The sequence below is a fragment of the Mustela putorius genome, unplaced genomic scaffold, assembly GCF_011764305.1.
Source record: "Mustela putorius furo isolate JIRA1106 unplaced genomic scaffold, ASM1176430v1.1 tig00537227_pilon_pilon_pilon, whole genome shotgun sequence".
Lineage (NCBI taxonomy): Eukaryota > Metazoa > Chordata > Mammalia > Carnivora > Mustelidae > Mustela > Mustela putorius.
The window spans coordinates 3,098,792-3,124,531 of NW_025422368.1; the positions used below are offsets into that span (position 1 = coordinate 3,098,792).

Genomic DNA, 25,740 nt, shown 5'->3' on the forward strand with positions numbered 1-25,740 from the left:
GGCCATCTGTCATTTAGCTTTGTTCAGGGGTGTGCCATGTGGGGCTGGAAGAAGGAGGAAGGGGCTTCTAATCCTCCGGAGGGAGGGGAGGCTTGCTCACCGTTGTCTGGCCTGTGGGAGCATTGTTAGGACCAACTTCCTCATAGCATGTCTCTTGAGTGTTCATGACGTTGAGTCCCTGTTTATTCTTGCTTTGTGTTGCGTTAGTAAAGGCCCAGTCTCCTGGTTCTAAGAACTAGGTTGGGAGGCAGGGAGAAATAACCCTCCCACCATGTGAAGAAGGAATTTTAGGAATTTCTAAAAAGCAGAGCTACCCCACCCTGCTTGCTAGTAGTGGGAGAGTTTCAGTGGTGGCAGCTGCACGCCTCTCCCTGAGGGTCCTGTACTGGGTGGGGGGCTCATGGACTACCAGGGGGCAGAGACAGAATCTATCCCAGGGGACATCCCAAAGTTCCTGTGTCTGCTCCCAGAACCTCAAGGCAGTTTTTGGTACTTTGATTTGTAACCGAACATAGGCAGTGCATGACCCGAGAGGAAGGGCCTGGCACTGCATGTCTGGGGAAGGAGCAGGGACACGGGCTGGGCTTGGAAACATGCCACTTGCCCAGATCCTGGATGGAGATGCCTGGTTGGAGTGGGGTGGTGCCTGGTGGATGATTGCTGGGTTGAGCAAGAGAAGGGACTTGGACACCCTGTTTTTTGGTTTCATTTCCAAATCCCAGAGTGTCTTTTAACCAACGACGACAATAACACCTTTATTAACCTTGTGGCTTCACCTAAGCTGCCCAGCGCCTTCCTTCTCTGGTTACCGTAGGTAGATTCTTTCTTGAGAAGTTTCACACTCCTCTGTCCAGCATGGAAAGCATGGATGGAAAGGGCCCTCACGTGCTCCCCTGAACCCCCTCTCTTCTTCCCCATCCCCCCATCTCCTTCTCTGGGAAGCCTTCCTTGACTTACTCTCAGTGGTGGTTCAGGGCCATCCCTCCCTACCCCCAGCACCTGGAGTCCAGGTCTCTGGCTGCTTCCTCCTCTTTGGGACATGCCCAGATCTCCTGCTGGCCTGCGAGCTCTGAGGGCAAGGTCTGGGCTTCCTCTCCCTCGGGCTCCACACGTGTTGGGCCCCTGTCCTCCAGGCGTGTCAGAATAGGTCAGCCGGAGCCAGTGACAGACACAGTCAGGCCTAGAGCATCTTGCTCCCCAAGGCCCAGCCCAAGCACGGGAGGGGATAAAAGTCTCGTGCTGAGGCCTTGGGGCAGGAACTCACAAACCTGGATTATCCTCCGTCTGTCTGTAGCTGTGTGACCTTCCGTCTCTACCATGTCTCGCTCAACATGCCAGGCCCGGAGGGGCTTCGGTGCTCGCTCTGCCTGTTCTGCACCTCCAGGGGGCCGTGGCAGCCGGAGCAGCTTCAGCAGCAGAAGCCTCATTTCCTTTGGGGGGTGTAGAGGATCCTCTCGTGGGAGGGCTTGGGGATCAGGGAGAGGACCAGGGGTATGGTTTGGGGAGGGCCGTGGTGCGCCCGGGCTTTCCTTGTGCCCTCCGGGGGGCATCCGGGAAGTGACCATTGACAGAAGTTTGCTGACCCCACTGAAGATGGAGATTGACCCCCAGTTCCAGGTGGTGAGGACTCAGGAGACCCAAGAGATCAGAACCCTCAACAACCAGTTTGCTTCCTTCATTGACAAGGTGAGGGTCCACTCAGGTAAGCCCCTCTCCTTGCCTGCCTCAGAAGAACCATTCTCGATGGATTTGGGAATGGGGAGGTCTGCTCTGCTACCACTTTTTTAGTGCTTCTGCAGCAAAGAAGTCCTTCCTGGTCTAACTGCAGGCTCTCTGATTATGCGGAGCCCCTGCTCTTCTATGGTTGGGGCTCAGGAACAGAGAACAGTCGTTCAGTAGTGAACCCTCCCCCGTTAGCCAATCCCCATTATTTTGATGTGTTCAGAGTCTCCTGGGAGGGCACAAGGCTGCCTCTGCTCAGGCTGGATTGGGAGGGAGAGGAAAGGTAGACTGAGGGTCTGTGAGGTTTTCCTTGCCAGATCCTGTGGCCAGGGAGTCCCCCAGGAGCCTCAGGGAGCCTCGTGCTTGGGTCTCAGGTGCGCTTCCTGGAGCAGCAGAACAAGGTCCTGGAGACCAAGTGGGAGCTGCTGCAGCGGCTGGGCGTGAGTGACAGCCCCCCGGACCTGGAGTCTTTCTTTGAGGGCTACCTGGCCCGGCTCCGGTGGCAACTGGAACAGCTCCAGAGGGAGCGAAGGGCTGTGGACGCCGAGCTGAAGTCCTGCCAGGACCAGGAGGAGGAGTATAAGGCCAAGTAGGCAAACCCTGGGGTCTGGGAGGGCTTGGATCCGCAGTTGGAGGGCTTCCCCCATGCTGAGCTCCCAGAGACACAGGACGGTCCTCCCTTCTGCATCCCATTCCCTCTGATTCTCAGGGCTCCCCCAACGCCTCACCATGGTAGGTAAGGAGGCCCCCCAGTTCCTGATGCCCGGATCTGGAGAGCCTCAGTGCCAACAGACCCAGCTCTGAGGGCCATGATTTGGGTCAGGCCTGGGAGGGGCTTCTTTAAACAATGCCTCCCTGGGTTTTTCCTCAATAAATTCCTGTTGAGCAGGCTGTGGGCTGAGGTGACTCAGATGTTCTCTGGTCCTGGTGGTGGAAGGGAATCCATTTAGTGGGACCATCCCCTAGTGTCTGGCATGATTCACAGCAGGGCTGTGTTTCCGGGTTCCCCACCTAGGTCACCTGGTGGTGTGGAGGGAGCCCTGGACCAACAGGAGGCTTGGGTTTGGCGACTGTGAGCCAAGGGTAGCTGGGCGGCCTTTTGTCTTTGCCAACCTCAGTTTCCCATCTGTAAGATGGCATGGGAGGTGGAGCGTGTCATGGAAAGAGGCCAGGAGACTTGGTTTTAGATCTGCTTGGGTGACCTAATTATTGATGACTTGGGCAAACCATGAATCTCTCTGACAAAAGCCAAAATGCCTGCTTTACTTGATGATTGTGAGCAGAGAGTGTGAAAATGTGTTGGAATGTGCCTGATAGACGTGATGGCAAGTGGCCTCATGTGGCTAAGTGAGCCTGAGATGAAGGAGTGGAGATGGATGTAGCCAGGACGTGGCAATGACTTCCTGATGGGAAGGGCAGAGGGTTGGGCTGGTTATGTGTCCTGCTTGGGAGCGTCTAGGGGCAAGGGGTGCTCTTTCAGGGAGACTGTGCTCAGAGGAGGGCCATGGGCTCTGATCTCGCCGCCTCAGGCAGCATCCTTCTGTACTTATTTGACAGGTATGAGGAAGAGTCCCGCAAGCATGCCACGGCTGAGAATGACTTTGTGGTCCTAAAAAAGGTGAGGGTAGGAGTTAGCTGCTTCACTGGGACCCTGAGCCCCCACCATGCACAAAGCCCAGTCCTGGGCTGGGACTGGAGATCCTAAGGCAGGTCAGGATCCTAATGCAGCACACGATCTCACATCGCCTCCAGAGGGCCCCCAGGGAAATGGGACACCTAAGTAGACACAGGGGCCCCAGAATAAGATCTGATGGAAGGACCACAGGATGAGCTCTGGGAGTCACTATGGGAGAAGCTGGGGAGGGAGTGGAAGATGCAGAACTGGTTGAGAGTAATCAGGGAAGGCTTCCTGAAGGCGGTGTGTGTCAGTGTCAGGCAAAAGGGAGAGCAGGGTGAGGGGGGCTGGAGGAGGAATGAATGGGTCTCTGGGGACAGCCGTGGGTGAGCACTGGGCAGTGTGCAAACAGAACTCCTGAGCCAGAGTGGGAGCCACAAACAGGAGGTGGGAGGACACGGTTTTTGTCTTCCTGTCCCCAGGATGTGGATGGAGTTTTCCTGAGCAAGATGGAGCTGGAAGGCAAGCTGGCATCTCTTCGAGAGTACCTCTGCTTCTTGAGGCAACTCAATGAAGAAGTGAGGATCTACCAAGGGTTGGCAGGAGTGGGGGTGGGGCAGGGCAAGCAGGCTTCCTGGCTATAGTGGAGTGGCCAGGAGGCGACACCTGGTTAGGGTGACTTAATTCCAGTCGTTCTGTCATTTGACAAACAAATACTGAGAATGTACCATGTGCATTGGTAGGTATTGGAGATACACTAGTGAATAACCAGACAAAAATCATGATGCTTGCTTTCTGTTGGGAGAGGGACGGTCAATTATAGACCTAGTAAAGGAGTAAATTTTATAATATGTCAGAAGGTGATCAATGCTATGGAAAACAGGGACAGGAGGCTTAGGAATGTGGGGGGAGGTAGGGCAGGTGGTAATTTCAAATAGGGTGGTCAGAGTGGCCTTTATTTAGAAGATAAAGCTTGAGTAAAAATTGGAAGGAAGTGAGGAAGTTAATCAGGCAGGTAGAACCAGAGATTCCGGGCAGAGGGAGGGGCCCCCAATGGTGAGTTGGTGGTGAGTTCGTATCCTTGTGGAAGCAAGGAGGCCATGGGGCTCAGAGTAGAAGGAGGAGAGGGAGGGGCGGTGACAAGCAGTCAGAGGAATGATGGGGACCGGGTGATTTCCAGCTTGCAGGACATTTACTTTTTTTTTTTTTTTTTTAAAGATTTTATTTATTTATTGACAGAGAGAAATCACAAGTAGATGGAGAGGCAGGCAGAGAGAGAGAGAGAGAGGGAAGCAGGCTCCTTGCTGAGCAGAGAGCCCGATGCGGGACTCGATCCCAGGACCCTGAGATCATGACCTGAGCCGAAGGCAGCGGCTTAACCCACTGAGCCACCCAGGCGCCCAGGACATTTACTTTTAATGTCCAAACTGCAATGGCATTAGACACCACCTCCTATAACCCTCATTTTCATATGAGGAGACAATAGGGGACAGGACATGTCCAAACACCCAGTGGGATGAGGGCTGCCCCCTGATGGAGTTCATGGGCAGGAAGTCAGGCACCCTGCCCTACTGCCTGGGGCTTCGGGGGAAAGGGAGTGGAGGTAGGTGGACACTGAGTCAGTCTTTCTTGCAGGAACTGGGCCAGCTCCAGACCCAGGCCAGTGACATGTCTGTGGTGCTGTCCATGGACAACAACCGAGGCTTGGACTTCAGTGACATCATTGCGGAGGTCCGCGCCCGGTACGAGGAGATTGCCCAGAGCAGCAAAGCTGAGGTGGAGATGCTGTACCAGACCAAGGTGCCGGAGCTGGGTGGGAAGGATGGTGGGGGTAAGCACTGGGCAGGAAAAGGCTGGGTCTCCCTGCCCACATCCCAGATGTGGTTGTCCAACTTGGTCCCACAACCATCCCAATGGTTGTCCAACTCGGTCCTCTTGGGGGACCAGAGCTCCGGGGCTGGGTGGCATGGCCCACTTCCCATCTCTAGTAGGGGGACAGTGCAGGGAAACCGTGCGAGACCAGCCTGGACTGTTGCAAGCTCATCCCACTGTACCCCTGCTTCAGCATTTAACCTGCATTCTGAGTGAGGGCTTGGAGAGGCACAGAGCTGGGGACATGGTGTTTCTCATGGTCCTGGGGTCAGAGGTGAGGGTCCTCTTAACGCGTGGTGTCATCTCTGTCCCCATCAGTACCAGGAGCTTCAGGCATCTGCCCGGCTTCATGGGGACAGCATGAAGGAAACCAAAGTCCAGATCTCTCAGCTGCAGCAGGCGAGTCAGAGGCTGCAAAGTCAGATCGAGAACCTCAAGAAGCAGGTAAGGCTCCCGGAGCTCCCCAGGACACCTTGCTTTGGACTACTTTTGTGTCAGGGTCACTGCTGGCTTGATGTGTGGAGTTGGTAACTATCTGGAGCTTTGGATACTTCGGGTGGAGAGAGGCTCAAGCCCACTTTGGAGAAATTTGGCTTCCATCCTACGACTTCAAGCCTGTGTGCATTCTGCCTTGAACAACTCCAGGGGGCTCTGCTCACCTGTCTTCCATAGACAGACATACATCTTGCTTTTGGCTCCTTGGGGGAGAGGGTCGATCCATATTTTTGACTTATTTTCTTGTCTTTCCTTACTTTTACTCCTCCAGCTCAGAAGACACTCTAGGGTCAGGGGCTGACTTTCTGGGTCTCGTGTTGGGGAGGGTGAGAGCCAGGACAGGGTGCAGGTGAGACTGGTAGGGGGAGTGAGCGCTCCTTAGGCAGATCTTTGCACGGGTTGGAGGTGATGTTGTTGGGGCCTGTGTGGGCTAGGGTGGGGAGAGGAGGAAGGAGAATATGGCAAGAGCAGGGACGGGCTTCCTTGCTCATCCTGGAGCCCTCATGTCTAGATGTGAAGGACTGCAGACTTTTTAGCTTTCAAGTCTCTTTGCACTCACTTGCCCCAAACCCAAAAAATCGGTTTTGGGATCGGGCGGTTTCTTCAAGCATTTCAGCTTGACTCCCAGGGCGCATGCACATGGCCCGTCCGCTCCCAGGCAGGATCCTCCCAGGAAACTCTCGAAGCTCAGGTCATTCGAAGACCAGACTCAGTCTCCACCCATCCCCACCTGTTTTCCTTTGGAATGTGATGTAGGACCGAGATGAAGGTGACCCGGTCCCATTATTCAGTTGGCTGCCACAGTGTTTTTGCCCATAAATTTGCATTCCTTACTTTGGAATTCCCCGGGGTGTCTGTTAAAATGCAGATAGATTCCTGGGCCGTTGTCAGACTAAGGGACTCAATCTCTAAGGGTAGCCCAGAAACCTACTTTCTGAGCTCAGTTCACCCAGTTGGGAGCATGCAGTCTCAGCCCAGCTGCCTGTACTTAGGAGGGCTACCACGTCCCCATAGCTGGGAGCTGCCGCAAGGTAGCTTTCTTGCGAGAATCCCTCTTGGGAATGCAATACCCCCCTTACTCTTCCTTTTCCTGCACAAACATGATGGACTAGTCTCCTTTGTGCCAGGTCCTGGCAGAGCCCTGCAGGCTGGGAGCAGTGGACCTGCTGTTGGTTTAGGGACGCAGCTCTGCCCCTCACTACCTTTCTGAATCTCTGTTTCTTCATCTGGAGAAGAGAGCCAATATTCCACATCCACAGGGCGCTTATGTATAGAAGAGAACAGAATAATGAGACTAGAATGGGAATAGAATAATGAGAGCCCTTAGGGAATGCCTTATTTCCTGATCCTAAGGATCAGTCAGCTGGATGGCCAGGTAGATGGGGATGTTGCTCTTGCTCTCCTTCCGCGAGTTTTCTATCAGATCAGAGAGATAAGCGCAGAGAGGGTGTTTCTCAAACCCCATACTGAGGCATATGGTTCCATATGCTTTGATAATAGGACAAAGTTTTTGAAGTGAGGTTGTTCTAAAATGAACAAGGACCTTGGCAACCCTCAAGATGGTGCTTGTCGATAATGCTCCCTGCATTGGGGCTGGAAGAACATTAAGGGTCCAGGAAGAGAGAAAGTGCCTTAAGGAATGGGCTAAGGGATGGGTTTCTGGGGCTGCTGCAACACAGCACCACAGACTTGGAGGCTTGACACACCAGACCACGTGTTCTGGAGGCCAGACCTATGGAATCAGGTGTTGGCAGGTGTACGCCCTCTGAAGGAGTGGGGGTTGGGCGGGGGAAGCAGGGAAATCCTTCCTTGCCTTACCTAGCCTCTGGTAGCCTGAGAATCCTTGACATTCCTTGTTTTTTGGCTGCATCACTCCATCCCTGCCTCCATGGTCACATGACATCATCACTCTGTATCTGTCTCTGTGTTCTGTCATCTTTTCTAGGGACACTACTCATGGAATTTAAGGCTCATTCTATATACAGTATGATAGTCATCTTGAGATCTTACATCTGCGAAGACCCTATTTCCAAATAGGTTCACAGTCTGAAGTTCTAGGTGGACATGACATTTTTGGGGACACTACTCAACCCACTTCAGGAGTTAAGGAAACAGAAGAGGCAATGCTTTCCCTTAGAATGTGAGGAACTGGGGGAAGGGGGATGGCCGTGGATAATTTTGAGCTCAAAAGATTGTGGTCTACCCTGGGCTTTAAGCTCTAGCCACAGTAGGTTCCTTGGGAGGCTGTGCTGGACTTGGAGCCACCTTCTGTCTCATCTCTACTCCCCTTACAGAATGCCGACCTGCAGGCCACTATTGCCGATGCCGAGCAGCGTGGGGAGCTGGCCCTCAAGGATGCTCAGTCCAAACTGGACGAGCTGGAGGCCGCCCTGAGAGCAGCCAAGCAGGACCTGGCCCGGATGCTGCGCGACTACCAGGAGCTCATGAGTACGAAGCTGGCCCTGGACGTGGAGATCGCCACCTACCGCAGGCTGCTGGAGGTTGAGGAGAGCAGGTGGGGACCTGGGAACATGGGAGAAATGGGAGCAGAAGATGGACCACCACTGAAGTGCTCTCCTTGCTGAAGGGGATTCTGAGACTTCCTAGCATTCTGAGACACCGAGGGCAACCTATCCTGCTAGGAAGGCTTTAAACTTGGGACTGTGGATTTGATCTGCTGAGAGGCTCAAATACCTGGGGGCATACTCTTTGCAGCCTTTCTGAGCATTTCCTCTTCTTTCTCTGCCAGAATGTCTGGGAGGTGCACCAGCCAGGTCACTATCTGTGAGTATCAGGGTGCTTGGGGAGAGTGGTCCCCATGGGGAACCAAGGACCATGCTGTGACCATGGTACATTTCTTGGCAGCTGTGGGCGGAGGCAGCATCGTTGTGTCTGGAGGAGCGGGCAGTGGCCTGGGGGCCACTTGTGGACTTGCAGACGGGAAAGGCAGCTTTGGGTCCAGCTGCTCCAGCATCGTGACCGGAGGCTCCAATGTCATCCTGGGCTCTGGGCAGGGTCCTGTTTGCGGCTCCTGCTCTGTATCATGCTCTAGCTCTGGCTCTAGCTCCGGCGGCCACACCATCCTGAAGAAGACAGTGGAGTCAAGTCTGAAGACATCTGTCACTTACTAAGTGACCTTGCAGCCACTTGTTCCTTGTGCCTTCCTGAGCCCTCTCAGCACTGCTCCCACCTCCACCACCCACCTCCCTGCACAGCCAGCTCTGTGTCCACTGCCCACAGCCTGAGGCAGCCCACAGGGGACTCTGCAAAAGTCAATAAAACCATGTTTGCCTGCTGTTCTGAGTGTGTGCCCGGTCTGGTCTGCTCCGCATAGGGGTTTGCGTTTCATTTGCCTGCTGTCTGCCCCAGGCCCAGATCCACCACGCCCTATCTTCCAGCCAACCAGCCTCATCCTCTCCTCACCGCAGCTCTCAGGTGGAGCTGGGAAACCTCTGGTGGGCTTGGCCAGCCAAGTATTGTCCTTAGTGGGGGAGGGGAGAGGCCAGACATCCAGTGATCAGAGCCTGGGGGCCAGAACCAAGGGTCACCACCCTCATCCTCCTCACCTGCCCCTGGACCTTCATCTTTCTAGTTCTTCTGTGAAATGAAGCAGCACCCATTTCTCCCTGAGTGGGGGTGTCTTCCTTTCTCTCTCCTCTCTCCCATTGTTTCCCTCCCACAAATTTGATTGAGTGCAAAGCATTCTCGAGGCATGGTGCCAGGGCTGGGTTACGCTGGCAAGCAAGATCAACCCCATCCTGCCCTCCCAATGGGGTCAGTGTCTCTCTTTTTAAAAGAGTAAGCTCCACGCCCAGTATGGGGCTCAAACTCACAACCCTGAGCTCTGGTGGACTTGGAGGTAGGAAAGATGCCCCTGGGTTCAGTCTCTCCCATCCCTTCAGTCTGCGGGTTCTCTAGCATAATGCCTCCTACCCATGAGATCCAGATCCTCCTTTTGTAGTTCGTGGTTACCAGTGCCAGAGGCCAGCCTTCTGTGGCTCATTCAGACAGCCTGTGTTGGGGGATGGGGATGTCTCAGGGGTGGTTTCTTTGTGTCCTGTCCCTTCTTCCGGTCCCTTCCCAGTGGTGTGCTGGCTCCACCCACATCCGGGGTAGCAAGCTGGGTCTTGTCATGTCAGCCTCCCCTCCTCTCTGAGCTTTAACCTGGCCCCTCTCCTGGACAGGGGTGCCCCCAAGCAGGTTAATAAGTCATCACTGATGCTAAGCAATAGTTTTAAATGCAGGTTCCAAGGGCGTTTAGAGGGGAGGCTGGAGGGCAGAGATGAAGGTTCCCTGTGGCACTGTGCAGCTTCTCTGCCACTCCTTCTGACAATTCAGCTCTGCATCAGGCTTGCATCTCACCCAGCAAAAGAGAAGCAGTGTTGCTGCCCAGCCCACTCCTCCCCGAAGGCAATTTGTGGAATGTCTATTACTGTTTAGGAATAGCCAATGGGCATCTCACCCCTGATCACAATCAGGTCGTCAGAGGGCTTCTTCCAGGCCTCCACTCTGCTCCCTGGATGTCTTCCATTTCCTCCATCTCACTGATGTTTCAGTAGCTCTTCCAGCTTGTTCCCTGGTAAAATAACTGTACTCCAGGCTGAAGATAACCGCTCATTCCTGTTCCTCCTTCTTCTCACATGTGCACCAGATTTTTCTCCTCCTGGAAACCTTCCCTAATTCCCCAAGTCTGAATGTGCCAGGTCCTTTCTCTCCCTGGCACAGTCTGGCTACACCTGTTGTTGTCCTTGTCTGGTTCTGGTCTGGGATCCAGCTTTCCTATTAGTCTGGGACCAATGGGCAGGTTGGTCTCCTGCACCCAGGATGGGGATCAGTGGCTCAGCTGATGCAGGGGGGAAGTTTGATGAGCTCTTGGGGCTGGAATTCTGCCCACCCCTTACCTCTTGGCTCTCACCCCATCACTGGGCCTGTCTGAACATGAGGCTGGAAACTTCTTCCCTCTTCTGCAGGAAGCTCTTTGGAAGCCAGGAGCATGGGCATCAGGGCCAGTTGCTAGGTGGGTGAAGAGGGTCACTTTCTCCACCCCACCCCTACCCCAGCTACCCATCAGCTCCTGCACTTGTTCTTCCCGTCTTCTCCCTCCTATGTGGCTCAACTCCAAACTCCATGGTCTAGGCCACAGGAGTTTATGTCATCCCTCCCTCATGTCCACCCTGCAATCAGCTTTAAGTGGAGGTTAGCCTTTTTCTCAGACTCAAGGATCTCTCCACCAGAAGTATCTGAGAAGGAGACTTTTTAGCTTTCTGTAAGGGAGACATGAACTGGAAAGCCTATGGCCCAGGAACCAGGATTCCTGGGCTTGTATCCCAGCTCTGCCACTTACCAATAGTGTGACTTTGACCAAGCTATGTAACCCCTCCAGTGTTCTCATCTGTGAGGAGAGATAATAATGCTGACCTCACAGGGCTGTGTGGGCATGCTGCCATTCAGGATCCCAGCAAGAGACAAAATTCACCCAAGAAAGTTCACTTAGATGGGCTTTCATGCCAGGAGCTCCTATGGAGGTGTGGGCGTGGCTGAGGGAATGCAGAAAGGATGGAGGGGCCCTGAGGTCGGCAGAGCTGGAGGGGCCAAACTCGGTTTGTCCAGGGCTGAGCTGTTTTCCAGGACGTGGGCCTTCCCGTGGAAACAGGGAGAACCAGGATGAGGAGGTCACCTGTGTAGAGCTGAAAGACAAGATGAAGAAGTGAGTGACAGATGGAAGAAGCTGTAATCATGGAGGACCGCAGGGAGGAAGCCAGGGAGAAATGCCTGCCCTTCCTTCTACCCTCCCAGATCTCCTGTCGCTGCCCCCCCCCCCCGCCCCAGCCTTGGCAGACCAGTGAAGCCAGAAAGCAAGGGAGCAGCCTACAGGGGTCTAGGAGGAGGGTGACTGATCTGGGGTGGGAAGGAGGCAGACGGAGCTCAACCAGCGTGGACGTGAGATGCATTCCCGCACCGAACGTGTCGGCCCTGTCATGAGTGTTGAGTAAAGACTGACTGTAATAGTCATCACAGTTGGCTTAGGAAGTCCTACCCCTGTAGGAGGGTGCCCAAGGGCAGCAACTCTTGTCTTCACCCCTTATCTTTGCTATGACCCCGTATCCAGCCTGACCTCAGGTGGGTGCTGTTGGGGGCTCTGCAGTCACCATTAGTCGTCTTGCCTTGTCCCTCCCACACAGCCTGATATCCCCTCGGTGCTTGTGTCCTACCGTGGGGGGACTGGGGGTGGGGGGCTAGGCAGGTGAAATTCTCCAGACACAGAAGCCCTTGGTTGAAGCAGCAGTGGAGGGGAGGAAGCTGCTCCTCTTTAGCCACAGAAAGAAGGTCTGAACTTGGGTGTCCTGCCTGAAAGCAGAGAGGGCCCGAGGAGGCACTGTGTCTCCTCCCACCCCTGCTTTGTCTGGGCTGGGACCCCGGAGCCCCTGCCTGGCTGCGAGGGAGCCTGTTTCCAAGAAGGAACTCCCAGAGTGAGCCCTGGCAATCTGTGCCACTGTCTGTCACCAGCTTGCCCACAAAGCCTGGCAGAGAGTGCCAGGTCAACATGTGGGGCTGTGGAATGTGTGGAGCCGACTCTATTCCCACCTCCCTGGCCGCCCTGACTCAGAGGGCTGACATCACTCTCTTCCCCAGAAGTCCCACTCCCGACTGTCTCCCCTTCCCACACACCAGCAGGGAGCGATAAGGGAGGCTGAGAAAGCGATCACAGCCTCAGGGACAGGAGACAAAGGTCAGTGGGAAGTGACGCTTAGTCCCAGCTCTGTCCTGGGATCGCAGGCCAATATTTTTTGAAAGGACTTCCCCTTTCATAAAGGCAGAGGAGGCCCAGAGAGGTTGCGAACAGCCCAAGGACACACAGTTCTGTGGGGATACACCTCCCAGCCTGGCTTGCCCCAATACCTTGTATCCCAGCTCCCAGCAGAAGGGAGGATCTGCTCTTGGGCATTAAGGGACTAATTCTGTGAGTGCCCCTCACCCCATTCCTCATGGGCGTTAGGTTCGACTTCTGTAGCAACTGGGAGCCACTTACAGTCTCTCATAGTGGCCCTGGAAAAGAGTCCTGCAGCCTCTTCTATGCCCAGAGGGGGTTTGCTCTCCACCTGCCTTCCTCAGACCTTGGGAGTGGGCCACTGTCCTCTCCTTCAGGACCCTGGGGCCACAAGTGGCCAGAGTTCCCGCTTGGGCTCTGGCCGACGCGGAAGGAATGTGACAAGTGCTGTTGCTGCTCCTTCCCATGTGTGAGTCTTTCACCTCTCTGGGCCCATTCTCCAGTTTTCCAGCTGAAAGCTCGAGTGAGCAAGGAAGGCCAATCTCCAAAGTCATGACTGCAACACTCCCTCAGTCCTAACATCTGATTAACATCTGACATCTCCATGTCTTCCTTTGGGGCTGTGTGGGTCCCAGGAGCCTGAGGTCAGAGGTGGGGGCACAGAGGGGACTGTGTGAGGTGATTGAGGAGCTCCTGGCCCTTATGAACCAAGCACCAGGCTCCTTGGGGACTGGGAAGATGGGAATGTTGGGGTGCTCCCTGGGGCTCTTGGGGTCTTTGTTGAACACATTCTTCTTAGACCTATACTTATATCTAATCAGAATGGGATGTGTCCTCCACCCACCTCCTCCAGAGTGGCTGGGCCCTTCTAGGGGTGTCTACTGTGGGACAGAGGGCTTGTGGGGGGCGGTTCAGGTGACAGTCTAAGTGCTCTCTTTCTCTTCAGTCCCTCAGCAAAACGTGCTTCGCCCCATGCATCTCCCTGGCCTCGGGGCAAAGCCTGAGGTGCCCAGGCCTTTCCACTTCCTCCTCTAGTGGTCCAGCCCCATGGTTGGGCCGACACCCTCTTCCTGTCCTTATACTCACTTTGCTTGGCATGGGGTCTCTGCCCCGCAGACAATCTGGCAGTGGATGATGGAAGAACAGACTGCCCCCAGCCCATTCTGTCACCTGTGTCCCCCACCCTGGACCTGTCGGGCGGCGATGAGGCCGTGGGCTGGGAGGGTGGGACTGGAGCAGGCCTGGGCACCCTCTCCACAGCCCGTTGCCCAACCCTCCCTTCCCTTACCACCTGTACAGCCCTGGGCCCTGGGGCCTTGGCTTGCGACAGGGGCCTGGGCCAAATCCCATAGAACAGAGCCCCATTGACGGTGGCCATCGGGGCTGGGTGGGAGGAGACCAAGCCAGCCACTGGGTGGTGGGGGCGGCCGTGGGAGCCTGTATCATCCCGTTCCAAGACAGGAGAGCCCCAGGGGGGAGAAGGTGGCATCCTGCCCCACACAGTCTCGGCTCAGCCCCAGCTCCAGAGCACGGATGATAACTGGGAGCAGCCCCTCCCTGCTGCTGGGGGTAAGGGGACTCCCCTGGCCCATGGGGCCCCTCCCTCTGTTCCTCGGGCAATGGGGCAGGAGTGTCTCTGGAGCCCAGGAGCCAGCCCAACTGGGAAAAGATAAAAAGCCCATTGGTGGCACAGCATTCCCATACCGCGTTCCCTCTCCGCTCTCTCAGCCTGCGCTCCTGCCCCTCTGATGGTCATGAGGTCCTCTGTGTCTCGACAGACATACTCCACCAAAGGGGGCTTTAGCTCCAACTCTGCAAGTGGAGGAGGTGGGTCCCGGGGCCACACCAGCTTCAGCTCAGTGACGGTGTCCCGGAGCAGTAGCAGTGGCGGGGGGACCCGCTGTGGCCCCAGCAGGGCTGGCTTTGGCAGCCGAAGCCTCTATAACCTGGGGGGCAGCAAGAGCATCTCAGTCAGTGTGGCTGGAGGGGCCTCATCAGGGCGGGCCCTGGGAGGCTTCGGCTTTGGCAGTGGGGCCTATGTGGGCCTGGGGGCTGGGCGGCAGGCCTTCGGGCCAGCCTGTCCCCCTGGAGGGATTCAGGAGGTCACCGTCAACCAGAGCTTGCTGACCCCTCTCAATGTGGAGATTGACCCTGAGATCCAGCGGGTGCGCACCCAGGAGCGCGAGCAGATCAAGACGCTCAACAACAAGTTTGCCTCTTTCATCGATAAGGTGAGCCGGGGTGGAAGGAAGCAGGGAGGGGCCCTTGGAGGAGAAGCAGGGCCACTAGGAGAGGGGGTGCTGGGCGGAGGCTGCACACTGCTGAGGGGCGGTTGATGGGATGACTTTGAGCTCTCTGGCCTGGTGACATCCTTCTGGGCCTCCTTGTCCTTGCTCGGGACAAGGGCTGTTGCTGAGCCCGTCTTGACTGTGTTGTGCCTTTCCTACAGTCATCGTTGACATGATCACACAGCAGCCTGTCCCACAATTAAGGAGTAGACAGTCCTCAGGGCTCCTCCTAATAGGGTGGTCCTTAGTGCCTCTGGTCAGCTGGGGAAACCAGCTCAAATGTTCAACAAGTTATGCAAGGAGCCCATCTGCTCCTCCTCTCTCAGTGTTGGAGAAGGCCTGACAAAGATGTGATCAGGACACGATTGAGGTGTTGTTCTAGAGGAAGTTACCATTTTGCTTCTCTTATTCCTCCTTGCTGTTTCTGCTGTTCCCAGAAACTCAATCTGGGATGGACAGTGAAGAGGGTGGTCGCCGGGGCACCATGACCCAGGGTATAGTTTGATCTGTCCCAGACCGGGAACATCCTGACTCCTTCCTTCCCTGGCCTCCAGACCAAATAGGTGGCTCTTGTACCTTCTGTCTGGCATTTCCAGGTCCACTCTCCTGCCTTGTCAACCTCTAACACAAGTCTCTAGGCAAGGGGACCATAATGGAGAAAGTCCTGGTGGATAGCCATATGACTTCGGGGTCCCCAAAGAACATTTATGTCCTCTTTCTCTTGGGAAGCCCACAGTGCCCCATGAGGAATCAGAATAGTGATATTTGTCCATTTAAAAAAAGAGAAAACAGAAGTCTAGAGAGGACAAGTGATTTGTACAGGATCATAGAGGCACTTGGAGGCAGAGGTAGGCCTGGAGCTCAGGTTCTTGGGCCCTATGGTCCTTGGCATTAAGAGACCTTGTTGCTGTTTGTGGTGGGTGCACCTGCTTCATGGTTCCCAGGCCATGTGACTTTGGGCCTGGGGTGCTGTGGAGGTTGGACCTGGAGAAACCGGACTGCAGAAGGTGAAGCAAGCAGTTCCGCCCACCTCCTCACCTTCTCCCCTAGTGACTTTTGGTTCTCCTGTGGGACTGTCCCAGAGGTCAAACAAGAAAAACCTTTCTCTGGCTCTCAGCATCATGTTCTAGGAGCTGGGCATCTGTGAAGTTGACCCTGTCCCATGTCTTTTGCTGGGCAGAGAACCCACCAGGGGACCTCTGAAGTCCATGCCATGAGCCCCCTTTTAAGTCTTTAGAGGCAGGGCTGAGCAGCTATATTTAAAGTCAAATTTATAGAAAAGTTGTTAGAACAGTACAATAGATTTCTCTATATTTTTCACCCAGATTCACCAAATTTTAAAATTTAACTTAATCTAAAGCAATTTTAGTTCCAAACGCAGAGTATTGTATTAGTTTCAGGCATACACCATTGCGATCCCACACTTTCATACTTGCTCATTGCGAATGCTCCCCTTCAACCCCACTGCCCATGTCCCCCATCCGCCCTCCCACGTCCCTTCCGGTAACCAGTAGTGTGTTCTCTAGAGTTAAGAGTCTGTTTCTTGGTTTGTTTCTTTCTTTCTCCCTCTCTTTTTTCCTTTGTGTATTTGTATCATTGCTTAAATTTCACGTCCGAGCGAAATCATGTCGTATTTGTCCTTCTCTGACTGATTTCACTTTAGAATCATGAATTTTTACATTTTGTCACATTTGCTTTCTCTTTCCTTGGGTGTGTGTGTACACGCACATAAGTACACACTTGTATATATACATACATATATATACATACATTCTATATGCACCTGCATTTTTAACAGTTGATTTGGGTGCAGAATTAGGGTTCAAGAACATCGGTTTACCCAGGCCAAGGGGGAAAGGGAGACCCAGAGCGAAGTGATTTGACTGTTGCCAACTAGTAAAGGGCTGAGTTGGGGCTTTTACGGTTTATTAACTCTTTAGAGTCCTTGTCATTGGATTGGACAGTCTTTCCCAGTGAAGGCTGTTCCCTGAGGAGGAGGGGCTCCTTCCCACAGCAATGCTTGAGCTGTGCACCAGCCCTGTGAGGTCCTGGATGGGGATGGTGGTGACGATGGGCCCAGTCCTGGGTCCTGTCTGGGGCCAGTGGATAGTACCAGCCCATCAACCTTCTTGTCCTGGCTCAGGTCCGGTTCCTGGAACAGCAGAATAAGGTGCTGGAGACCAAGTGGGCCCTGCTGCAGGAGCAGGGCCAGAACTCAGGTGTCACCAGGAACAACCTGGAACCCCTCTTTGAGAACTACTTGGGCAACCTGCGGAGGCAGCTGGACAACCTCCAGAGCGATCGGGGGAGGCTGGACTCAGAGCTGAGGAATGTGCAGGATGTCCTTGAGGACTTCAAGAGCAAGTGAGGAGGACTGGACAGGCTGGGGCCATGGGGGTGAGGAAGGGACAGTGTGGGAAATCTCCCCAGAGAGGGCCACCATATTCCCACGTTCCTGGTTCCCACCTGGGGGAATGCACAGACAGAGCGTCTTCCCTTGGGTGCCTCCTGGAGAACTGTCCCACTTATTTGTGTATTATTCATAATTTTAAAAACTCCAAGGTAGGGAGAATATGAAAGGAACCTCTACGTTCTTATTACTCAGCTTTAATAATTATTAACTCATAGCCAGTCTTATTCCATCTATACACCTAGTTGATTTTTCTCCTCCCTTATTGTCTTGAAACAAATCCTAGCCATCGTGTGATTTCATTCACAGATATTTACTGGCTATATTCATAAGGCTCATCAGCATAGCTTGACTTAATCAAACATAAACATAATGCCATAACCACAACTCAAATTTTTAAAACAGTAATTCCTCAATATCCTCGACTATCCATTCATTTTGAATTTTCAACTGTCCCGTAAATGTCTTAAGTTTTAAAAATATGGTTGGTTTGATTCAAGATCCAAATAAAGGTCAGAGATTATGATGAGCGATATGTATATTTATAATTTTAAGGTATAATCTTTCATAACTTTCCCAATAACTTAATACTGGCAATCTCTAACCCTTAAAATCTCAGCAAAAGCAGTTGGAGAGAAGTGAGCTGTTTTAAATGACGTCCTGCCTGTCGAAAGTGAACACAAAGATAACCACTGTTGACACAGCTTTGCCTATTCCTATAAAGCCTCCCAGGGGCTCCGATCCAAAGAGATGGCTGCTCTTGATTGCCATATTATTGTGCAAAGTCTGGGCCCGTTCCCTCAAAGCGGGTGGGCAGGAATATTTAATGGCTGTACCCCAAGTTTCTTCACTGGTGGGCTGCATTACAGAACTTCTTCTCAAAGCTGTTCTTAGATAAATGTGGGACCCAAGGGGGCATAAAGCCAAGTGGGTTAAATGCTTTAGGAGGCAGAACTAGGCTGATTCTGACCTGAGTCTTCCTATGTTACAGGTACGAGGATGAAATCAACAAGCGCACTGCAGCGGAGAATGAGTTTGTGCTGCTCAAGAAGGTGAGCAGGTGGAGGGGAGTTGGGAAGGTGGTTCGAGGGCTTGTCAGGGTGCTGTGGTGACTCAGAGGGAGGCGAGAGCCCTGGGGACTGAGGTGTCTGCCCTGCTGTCTCTCTTGCCCCCAGGATGTGGATGCTGCATACATGAGCCGAATGGATCTGACTGGCAAGGTGGGCACCTTGACTGAGGAGCTCGACTTCCTGAATCATCTCTATGAAATGGTGAGACGGCCAATGGATGGGGACAATTATATATATGTATAGCCCTGGGGATCCCCCCTGGAGGTCTGACCTGAATTCACCAGTGCAACTTAAATGATGGAAAATAGAACCTGGACCTTTTATTAACACGAGCTTCCATGCTAAGTGGTAAGGATGTGCCAGACACCCGGCCAAGTTTTACATAATCCTTTCAAGGAAGCCACAATAGAGGTACTACTATTGTCTCCATTGTATAATCAGGGACAGGGAGGCTCAGGGTAGCTTGCCCATGGTCACAGAGCTAGGTGGAGGCAGTGCTGGAATTAAAACCTGGTTCTTGGACTTCAAAGTCTGACTTGCACTCCTGTGTTAGACCTTTTCCCTTCTAGAGCAGTTTGTAATGGAGCAAGGGCCAGAGGAGCAGGATGGCAGAGAAAGGACTGAGATTTTAGGTGGGCTCAGGAGTTGAGGTGTGGGTAGTAGGTAGATTGCAGGATCCAAGAGGGGTTCCAAGGAAACAAGGAGGTTTTGAAGACCAGGGTGAGAGGGCTGAAATTAACCTGAATTGATCCTAGCATCTTGGACTTGGACTCAGTAGGGGCCTCGTGGCCCACCTTCCCTCTGTGCTGGAGTCCTTTCTCCCTCATTGCTACTAGGAGTCATGTAGCCCGGGCTTGAATCCTCCCGGTGGCAGGGAGCTCACTGTTTTTCAGGGCAGGCATTTTCACTGTTGACCAAAAAAGAAAGCTGACTTCAATCATCTTCCCATGACTTCTGCTCTTGATTGGCCCTGAGTCTGCCCTTCAGGCAACAAAGCGAGTTGTCTTTTGTGTGGCTCATTGCCTTTCCCAGGGCAGCGTGTTAGAGGTCAGGGTGCTCTGGGGACTGACATCTGTGGCATATGAGGAAGTTGAGGAAACAGTGTTCTTAGACCAGACTTTGGGAAATGGTGGGGTAGGGAGGGAGCATACAGACTTGCATTCGCGCACATAATGTTGCATTAGTTTATGTGTCATCTTTAGAAGTCATTTCACAATATTTGCTCCTTAAACACCCCCCTCCCTGGACTTTTTCACATGAATGCTTTCAAGTGAGACATGTATCCATCTGCTTCCAACTTCCTGGATTTGGGCAGTTGAATTTTTGAAACCAAATGCAAGAGTTAACGAGTCCCATTTTCCCTGTGACATGTGATTATGGTTTCATCCCGTCATCTAGATAACTGTGGGCACTTTGAAACAAATTTCCCCCATGCATATGTTGGAGATACTCCATTGGGTAATTGGATATATTCATGATGTCCCAGCCTGGGGTTCTCTGCAGACCCGATAAACTTTCAGTTCAGTGTGAATGTTCATTTCAGTGTATGTGACCAGTGAGCACATTAAAGCCAACAGGGCCAAGAACCAAGTCCTAGTGCAAGAACTAGATGTTTGGTGGTATCTTTCTCTCAGGCTGACCTCACTCCACTCATCACTAATTTGTGGTTCAAGTGCCTCAGCTACTTGAAAATCTAGTTGATATCATCATCTGGCCCACATCTTTCTGTCTTGTGTTCAAGAATACTGTGGAAGTCTGTGCTGGTCCTTTATCATTTTAGTAATACAACCATAGGAGAAAATGAAATCCGTTTGTCTTGGCCTTTCCTTAGGGAAGTCTTCCTGGCTCTATGCCTCTTACTTACATTTTGTGATTCTAGAGGTTTGTAGGAGGTTGTTGTTAGGTTTTACCTGAAGAAGTCTAATGACTGCATCATTTGCCTGTTTCCCATCTAGTCATTAAACTAGAAAGGGCAAGATGCAGGAGAAAATGGAAAGCCAAGACAGACACAGAAAGTATAAGAGGCCTTGGCCTTGTTGGGCTTCTCAAGGGTCCAGGCCAAAGGAGCATATCCTAGGGGGCCATGGGATTGCCACGGGGATGGAAACTCCTGGAGATCCATAAGAAATATAGACAGTAGGGAAGATTCCAGAGCTCCAGAAGCAGCAAATGTCTTCATTTTCAAGGGAATGATATTTAGGCTTACCTGTGCCCAGAGCTCCAGAAGCAGCAAATGTCTTTATTTTCAAGGGAATGATATTTAGGCTTACCTGTGCCTCTTTGGGGTTGAGAATGAAGGTGAGAGCAGCCGTTCCCTTGTTGCCTCCTGCATGAATCAACTGTGATGGCCAATAAAGCACTCACTAATTGATTTCATGCTCTGGTTTTGGTCAAGCCAGATCTCGGGGAAATCTGGAGGGCCACTCACCAACCCCTGGCATGTCTTACAGGGCAGAAAAGCAGCCTTGTGCCCTCCCTCTGGCCTGGATGATTCCTGTGGGATTTAGCCCCTGCTCCAGTATCAATGCTTTGGCCTCTCTGGCTCTTTCCTTCCTTGCCCAGAGGCTCTCCACGTGCTCTTCCTCTCAGGGTCGCTGGTGTCTGAGGAGACGCATATCTTTAATCTACGGAACTCTTCCTTCTCCTTCTCCACTTGTATCAGCTCTGTTTCTTTGGAAAACCTAACGCTTTTATCATCTTAGTCTATCACTCTTGGTGGGATTTGGTAGATCTCCTTGTCTTAAAAATTCCAAGTTGATGTTCCTCAGGACGACACTCTGGCTCAGGGGTGCACAGGGACCCTGAGCGGGGCAGGGTGAAAGGGTGATGCTACAAGATGATGAAGTCAGGGTTATCACCGCTGTGGCAAGATGATGTGATCTATAGCAAATAAGCCTCATGGACGTCTTGACCTACCTTCACAGAAGTGTGGGCACATAATGCATTTTACTGAGCACCCACCATAGGCCACAAACGGATCTGAATCCTTACATCAACCCCAAGAGGAAGATCACCACAGGCTCTTTATAGAAGAGGGGGCGGAGGCATCAGGAAGTTCCACCCCGGTCACAGAGCTAGTGAATGGCAGGCTGGGGACTTGAACTTCGCTTTGCCTGTCTCCAGAGCTCATGTCTTTTCACTCAACGGCAAACATTTCATGAGTTGGATGTTCGCCCCTTCCTCCCCACCCATTCCACCTCTCAAATGATAATGCAGCTTAGTAATCTAAATCTGTGTCAGTATGGATGGCTGTTCTGGATTTGGTCGTTCTCTTTCTCGGCTTCTATCTCTCTCTTAGTCATGCCACCTCAGGTTCTGGTGTCAGACTCCCAAGGTTTAAGACTGGGCTCCCCGCTTATTAGTGTGTGATTTGGGGCAGGTCACGTCAGTCTTTGTGCTATTGGAAAAGGGCTTGTAACAAGTTGGTGTCTGTTAAGTGCTTAACACAGCGCCTGCTCACAGGAAATGCTCGGTCAGTGCGCTCTAATATTCCAGCTTTATCGGTTATAATTCCACTGGCGGCAGGAAAGCTGGGGGCATGACCAGAGCATACAAGGTGTTGATTCTCAAACAGAAGATTCTCTCCCCTTTGGGAGCCACTGAGGTTTGGGCAGTTGGTCGACAGCTTAGGACAGGAAGGACCGTGGGAGAGATGGAGGCAGAGCTCAGTTGGGAGCCCATTCAAATGAACTAGTGATAGAGCTGAACTCAAAGCCAGAGCACAGAACTGCTGAAACTAAACCTGCTGCTCATGGCATCTTTAAATGCCTGTTTATATGTCAAAATCAATAGTCCTAGAAACCCAGGGAGGGTCTAAGAACATCACCATGGTCTATAAATGTCAGTATAGTCTAGAGGAAACCATCTGGGAATTTGTTGCTCAACTGATTGGTTCCAGTCTGGGCCCCAGCACTGGACTGGATGACCTTGGATCTGATGACCTTGGATGTGTCACTTCTCTTTCCCAAGCCTCTTTCCTAACCAAGGAAAGTGTCAGGACTGCTGTGAATGGTGGCGCAGGGGGTTAGCTGGCTGATTGGAGAGAGGGGTTTGAATCAGGCCTATGTTCAGTTCCTTGGATCCTACTGTCTGCCCCCCTCAGAGGGGAGACTTTTCCCAAGTTGACAAAAGTGGCCTGGCCTGCCTCCCAGGGCATTCTGAGGATGACAGGGGCTGGCACCAGGTTTGGGTGCAGTAGGTACACATTCTTTCCCCTTCTGTAATCTCTTGGAAACCTGTAAATCCACAACAAGGAATGATATTTATAAAAATGAGAGCCCATTTCCCAGCTGGAGAGAATTAGGTCTTTCCTTCTAGGCTGGAGCCTGGGGTAGAGCACAAGCCTCCTCTTGCCACCTGGGGCCCCGTCCTTCATCCCTCGGTTGTCTCCTGGGGGCCTGGATGAGGGGCACTGGTGGCAGCTATCTCTTTTTCTGTAGGAGCTGAGCCAAGTACAGACCCACGTGTCTGACACCAATGTCATCCTTTCTATGGACAACAATCGCAGACTTGACCTGGACAGCATCATTGCTGAGGTCAAGGCCCAGTATGAGCTGATTGCCCAGAGGAGCAGGGCTGAGGCTGAGGCTTGGTACCAGACCAAGGTGAGGAGAACAGCTGGTCCGGTGTGTGGGCTGGGACAGATACAGAACTTCTGACACTGTGAGAAGCCTGGGGCTAGACATGCCAGCTGATGTGGTAGGAACAGGGGTGGGGCTCTAGCAGTGAGGGTGGGCCTGGGGCAACTAGTTATCCAGGAGGGCCTGGAACTGACAGGTCACTGCCACTTTTTTGGTCTCCAGTATGAAGAGCTGCAGGTGACAGCTGGGAAGCATGGGGACAGCCTGCGGGACACTAAGAATGAGATTGCTGAGCTCACTCGCACTGTCCAGAGGCTGCAGGGCGAGGTGGATGCGGTTAAGAAGCAGGTGAGTCTTTGGTGAGGAGCCTGGGGGTCAGGTATGGGTTGGCAGAGGTGAGGACCTTCTCTATTGTCATGCTGAGGGGTGAGAACTTCTCTTTTTCTGAGGGATGGGACACGCTCAAATGAGCTGGACTGTTAAAATCAACACAGTCCTTTTATAGGGTAAGAAACTAAGGCCTGGAGGAGGATAGGAACTTGTTCAAGGTCACATAGTATTTTAGTGGTGGAGCAGGTGAGAAGATCTCCTTCAGGGAGCCTGATCCCATCTCTAGGCGATCAGAGCAAGAGGCTGACAGTTCAAGTATCCAGGTCATAGGTGCTGATTCCTTCTAGGATATGGCTAAAAGCTTGGGCTTTCCCCCAGATCGGAGTGAAGCATTTAGTTAATGGTAAGGTTATATTATTTATTCTATCTCTTTTGAGGCACTGGGCTGAGTTGCAGCCGGAGGGACTAAGATTAGACTTCAATAAGGACTTTCTCAGTAGTGCTACATGACCCTGCTTGGGTAATAGTATCTATTCTCTGAGAAGAATATTTCTGCTTTCCTTTTTTCTCAGTAAGTTGGGGTCCGGGGGGGATGGGTGGGGGAATGGTGGTATCTGGTTTGAGGGCAGAGAGATGGATGTGATGACCCTGGAGGATGTTCCCAACACCTCTCATCCGTTGGGCAGTGCCAGCAGCTGCAGGCTGCCATCGCAGAAGCAGAGCAGCGTGGGGATATGGCATTGAAGGATGCTCAGAAGAAGCTTGGGGACCTGGACATGGCCCTGCACCAGGCCAAGGAGGACCTGGCCCGGCTGCTGCGTGACTACCAGGCTCTCATGAATGTCAAACTGGCCTTGGACGTGGAGATCGCCACCTACCGCAAGCTGTTGGAGAGCGAGGAGAGCAGGTGGGGGCCCCTGCCTGCCCTGATTTGAGGGCATTATAGCTCTGCCCTGTGGGAGAGCCTGTGTCATCATTGGCTCTGTGCTAGGGGTAGGGAGAGAAGGGAGGAACCAGGAAGCTGGGCTCCTAACTCATCACCCACAGCAGACTTTCCACTTGGGTTCACTGCCTCTGCTGCACATCTCTTCAGTTGGCAGGACAATCAGTAATTCTTACAGTGGTCAGCAGCCCTACAGAAGTGAGGTTTCTTCTTCCAACACCAGATTCCACCACCTCTGAAACTTTGAAAAAAAATTTAATCATCTCTGTCCTTGGGAAGATGTGAGATGTACAGAAAGTCATTTGAGCCAGAAACCGGGAAGCTTTGTTTTGGCATGAGCTTTGTTTGCTGTCTGTGATGTGCATGCAGAAGAAGGCAGGACAGGGGAGGCTGGTGTCACTTGGCCTGTTGTGGCTCTGCTTTCTCTGTGGCACCTGCTGGAAGGGCCACAAGGCCCAGCACAGCCACATGCACCTATTTCTCATGTCTCCTGATCTTGTCTTGTGGACCCTGGCTCGAGAGTTGACTCACTGAGTTGACCTACCGTGAAGGCAGAGAGTGGGAAAGGGGAAGGAGGGAGAGGGTTTTCACCTGGGCTCTGGGGACCACTGACCCTTCTCCTGCTATTTCGGTTTCTGCAGGATGTCTGGAGAATGTCCCAGTGCCGTCAGCATTTGTGAGTATTTTGCTGCCTTCCCTGGCCTCAGGCTCAGCCCCGGTCCTCTGCTCAGTCTGCTCAATCTGTCCTTGGCCAGAAGCACATTGCCCTCCTCCTGAGCCCCTGGAGACAGGGGGCTTATTCTTTGGGGGTTCCCAAAGAATAAGTTTACTGTCCACCTTCTCCATCAGTTTCCCAGGGCTCCACTGCCTGCTTGTTCCCATCCCTCATTGGTTTCTGCAAGTCCCCCTCCCCCTTTCAGTGTGGCTTCCCTGCCTTACCCAGACCCTTTGTCTTACAGCGGTGACTGGCAACTCCACCACGGTGTGCGGAGGCGGTGCGGCCAGCTTTGGGGGTGGCATGTCCCTGGGTGGGGGTGGGGGTGCTAGCAAGGGCGGATTCAGCACTGTCAAGGGAGGGGCCGTCTCTGGGGGCACCTCCATCCTGCGGAAGACCACCACGGTCAAGACATCAAGCCGGAGGTATTAGCTTTTCAGACTTGCAAGCTGGGGCCCCTGCAGTTTCCTCCTTGCTGTACTCACCCCACCCCACCTACCTCCATAGGAACGGGAACAGCCCCAGGACCACAGGTCCGGTGTATCTGCATGCCAGACTCTTTGCATGCGATCTGCATTTTGGGAAGGTGCAAATCTACCCACGTTTTCTCCTTGCTTCTGCAATGTGATGGGAGGGGAGATTAAGGCCACCACCCTGAGCAATGTATTTGAGTGATCTGGAGGTGAACTTTTGATCACTGAGAGGAGGTTGGATTTCCCTCAGTTCCTCTGTTCTTCTGCTCTGTGTTCAGGGCAGGCTTGCGGAGGAAGGAGGGAAGTTGTGAGTGGTCCCTGAAGGCCTTTCAACCTCCCCAGTCTCCCACCAGACCCAACCCCTCTCTGAATCTATCCACGCCTGGCTCTCCTGTCTGTGCCTGTGATGTATCTCAATAAATGATGCATCTCAACTGCAGCTAGCTGTCTGGGGCTCC

General features: G+C 52.9%; 2 protein-coding genes across 2 annotated transcripts; both read left to right on the top strand.

The window, feature by feature from the left end:
- Positions 1-185: 185 nt before the first annotated feature.
- Positions 186-9,004, top strand: KRT78 (keratin 78). Its single transcript, XM_004774673.3, has 9 exons — positions 186-1,686; positions 2,097-2,311; positions 3,280-3,340; positions 3,820-3,915; positions 4,973-5,137; positions 5,528-5,653; positions 7,999-8,219; positions 8,454-8,488; positions 8,570-9,004. Exons 1-9 carry the CDS (start codon positions 1,318-1,320, stop codon positions 8,833-8,835), a joined length of 1,554 nt encoding a protein of 517 aa, XP_004774730.1. The 5' UTR covers positions 186-1,317; the 3' UTR covers positions 8,836-9,004.
- Positions 9,005-14,045: 5,041 nt separating this feature from the next.
- On the top strand, positions 14,046-25,721 carry KRT79 (keratin 79). The gene is made up of 9 exons (XM_004774674.3): positions 14,046-14,704; positions 16,905-17,125; positions 18,163-18,223; positions 18,347-18,442; positions 22,681-22,845; positions 23,044-23,169; positions 23,838-24,058; positions 24,736-24,770; positions 25,054-25,721. The coding sequence occupies exons 1-9, from the start codon at positions 14,222-14,224 to the stop codon at positions 25,239-25,241; spliced, it is 1,596 nt and encodes a 531-aa protein (XP_004774731.1). The 5' UTR covers positions 14,046-14,221; the 3' UTR covers positions 25,242-25,721.
- Positions 25,722-25,740: the final 19 nt, after the last annotated feature.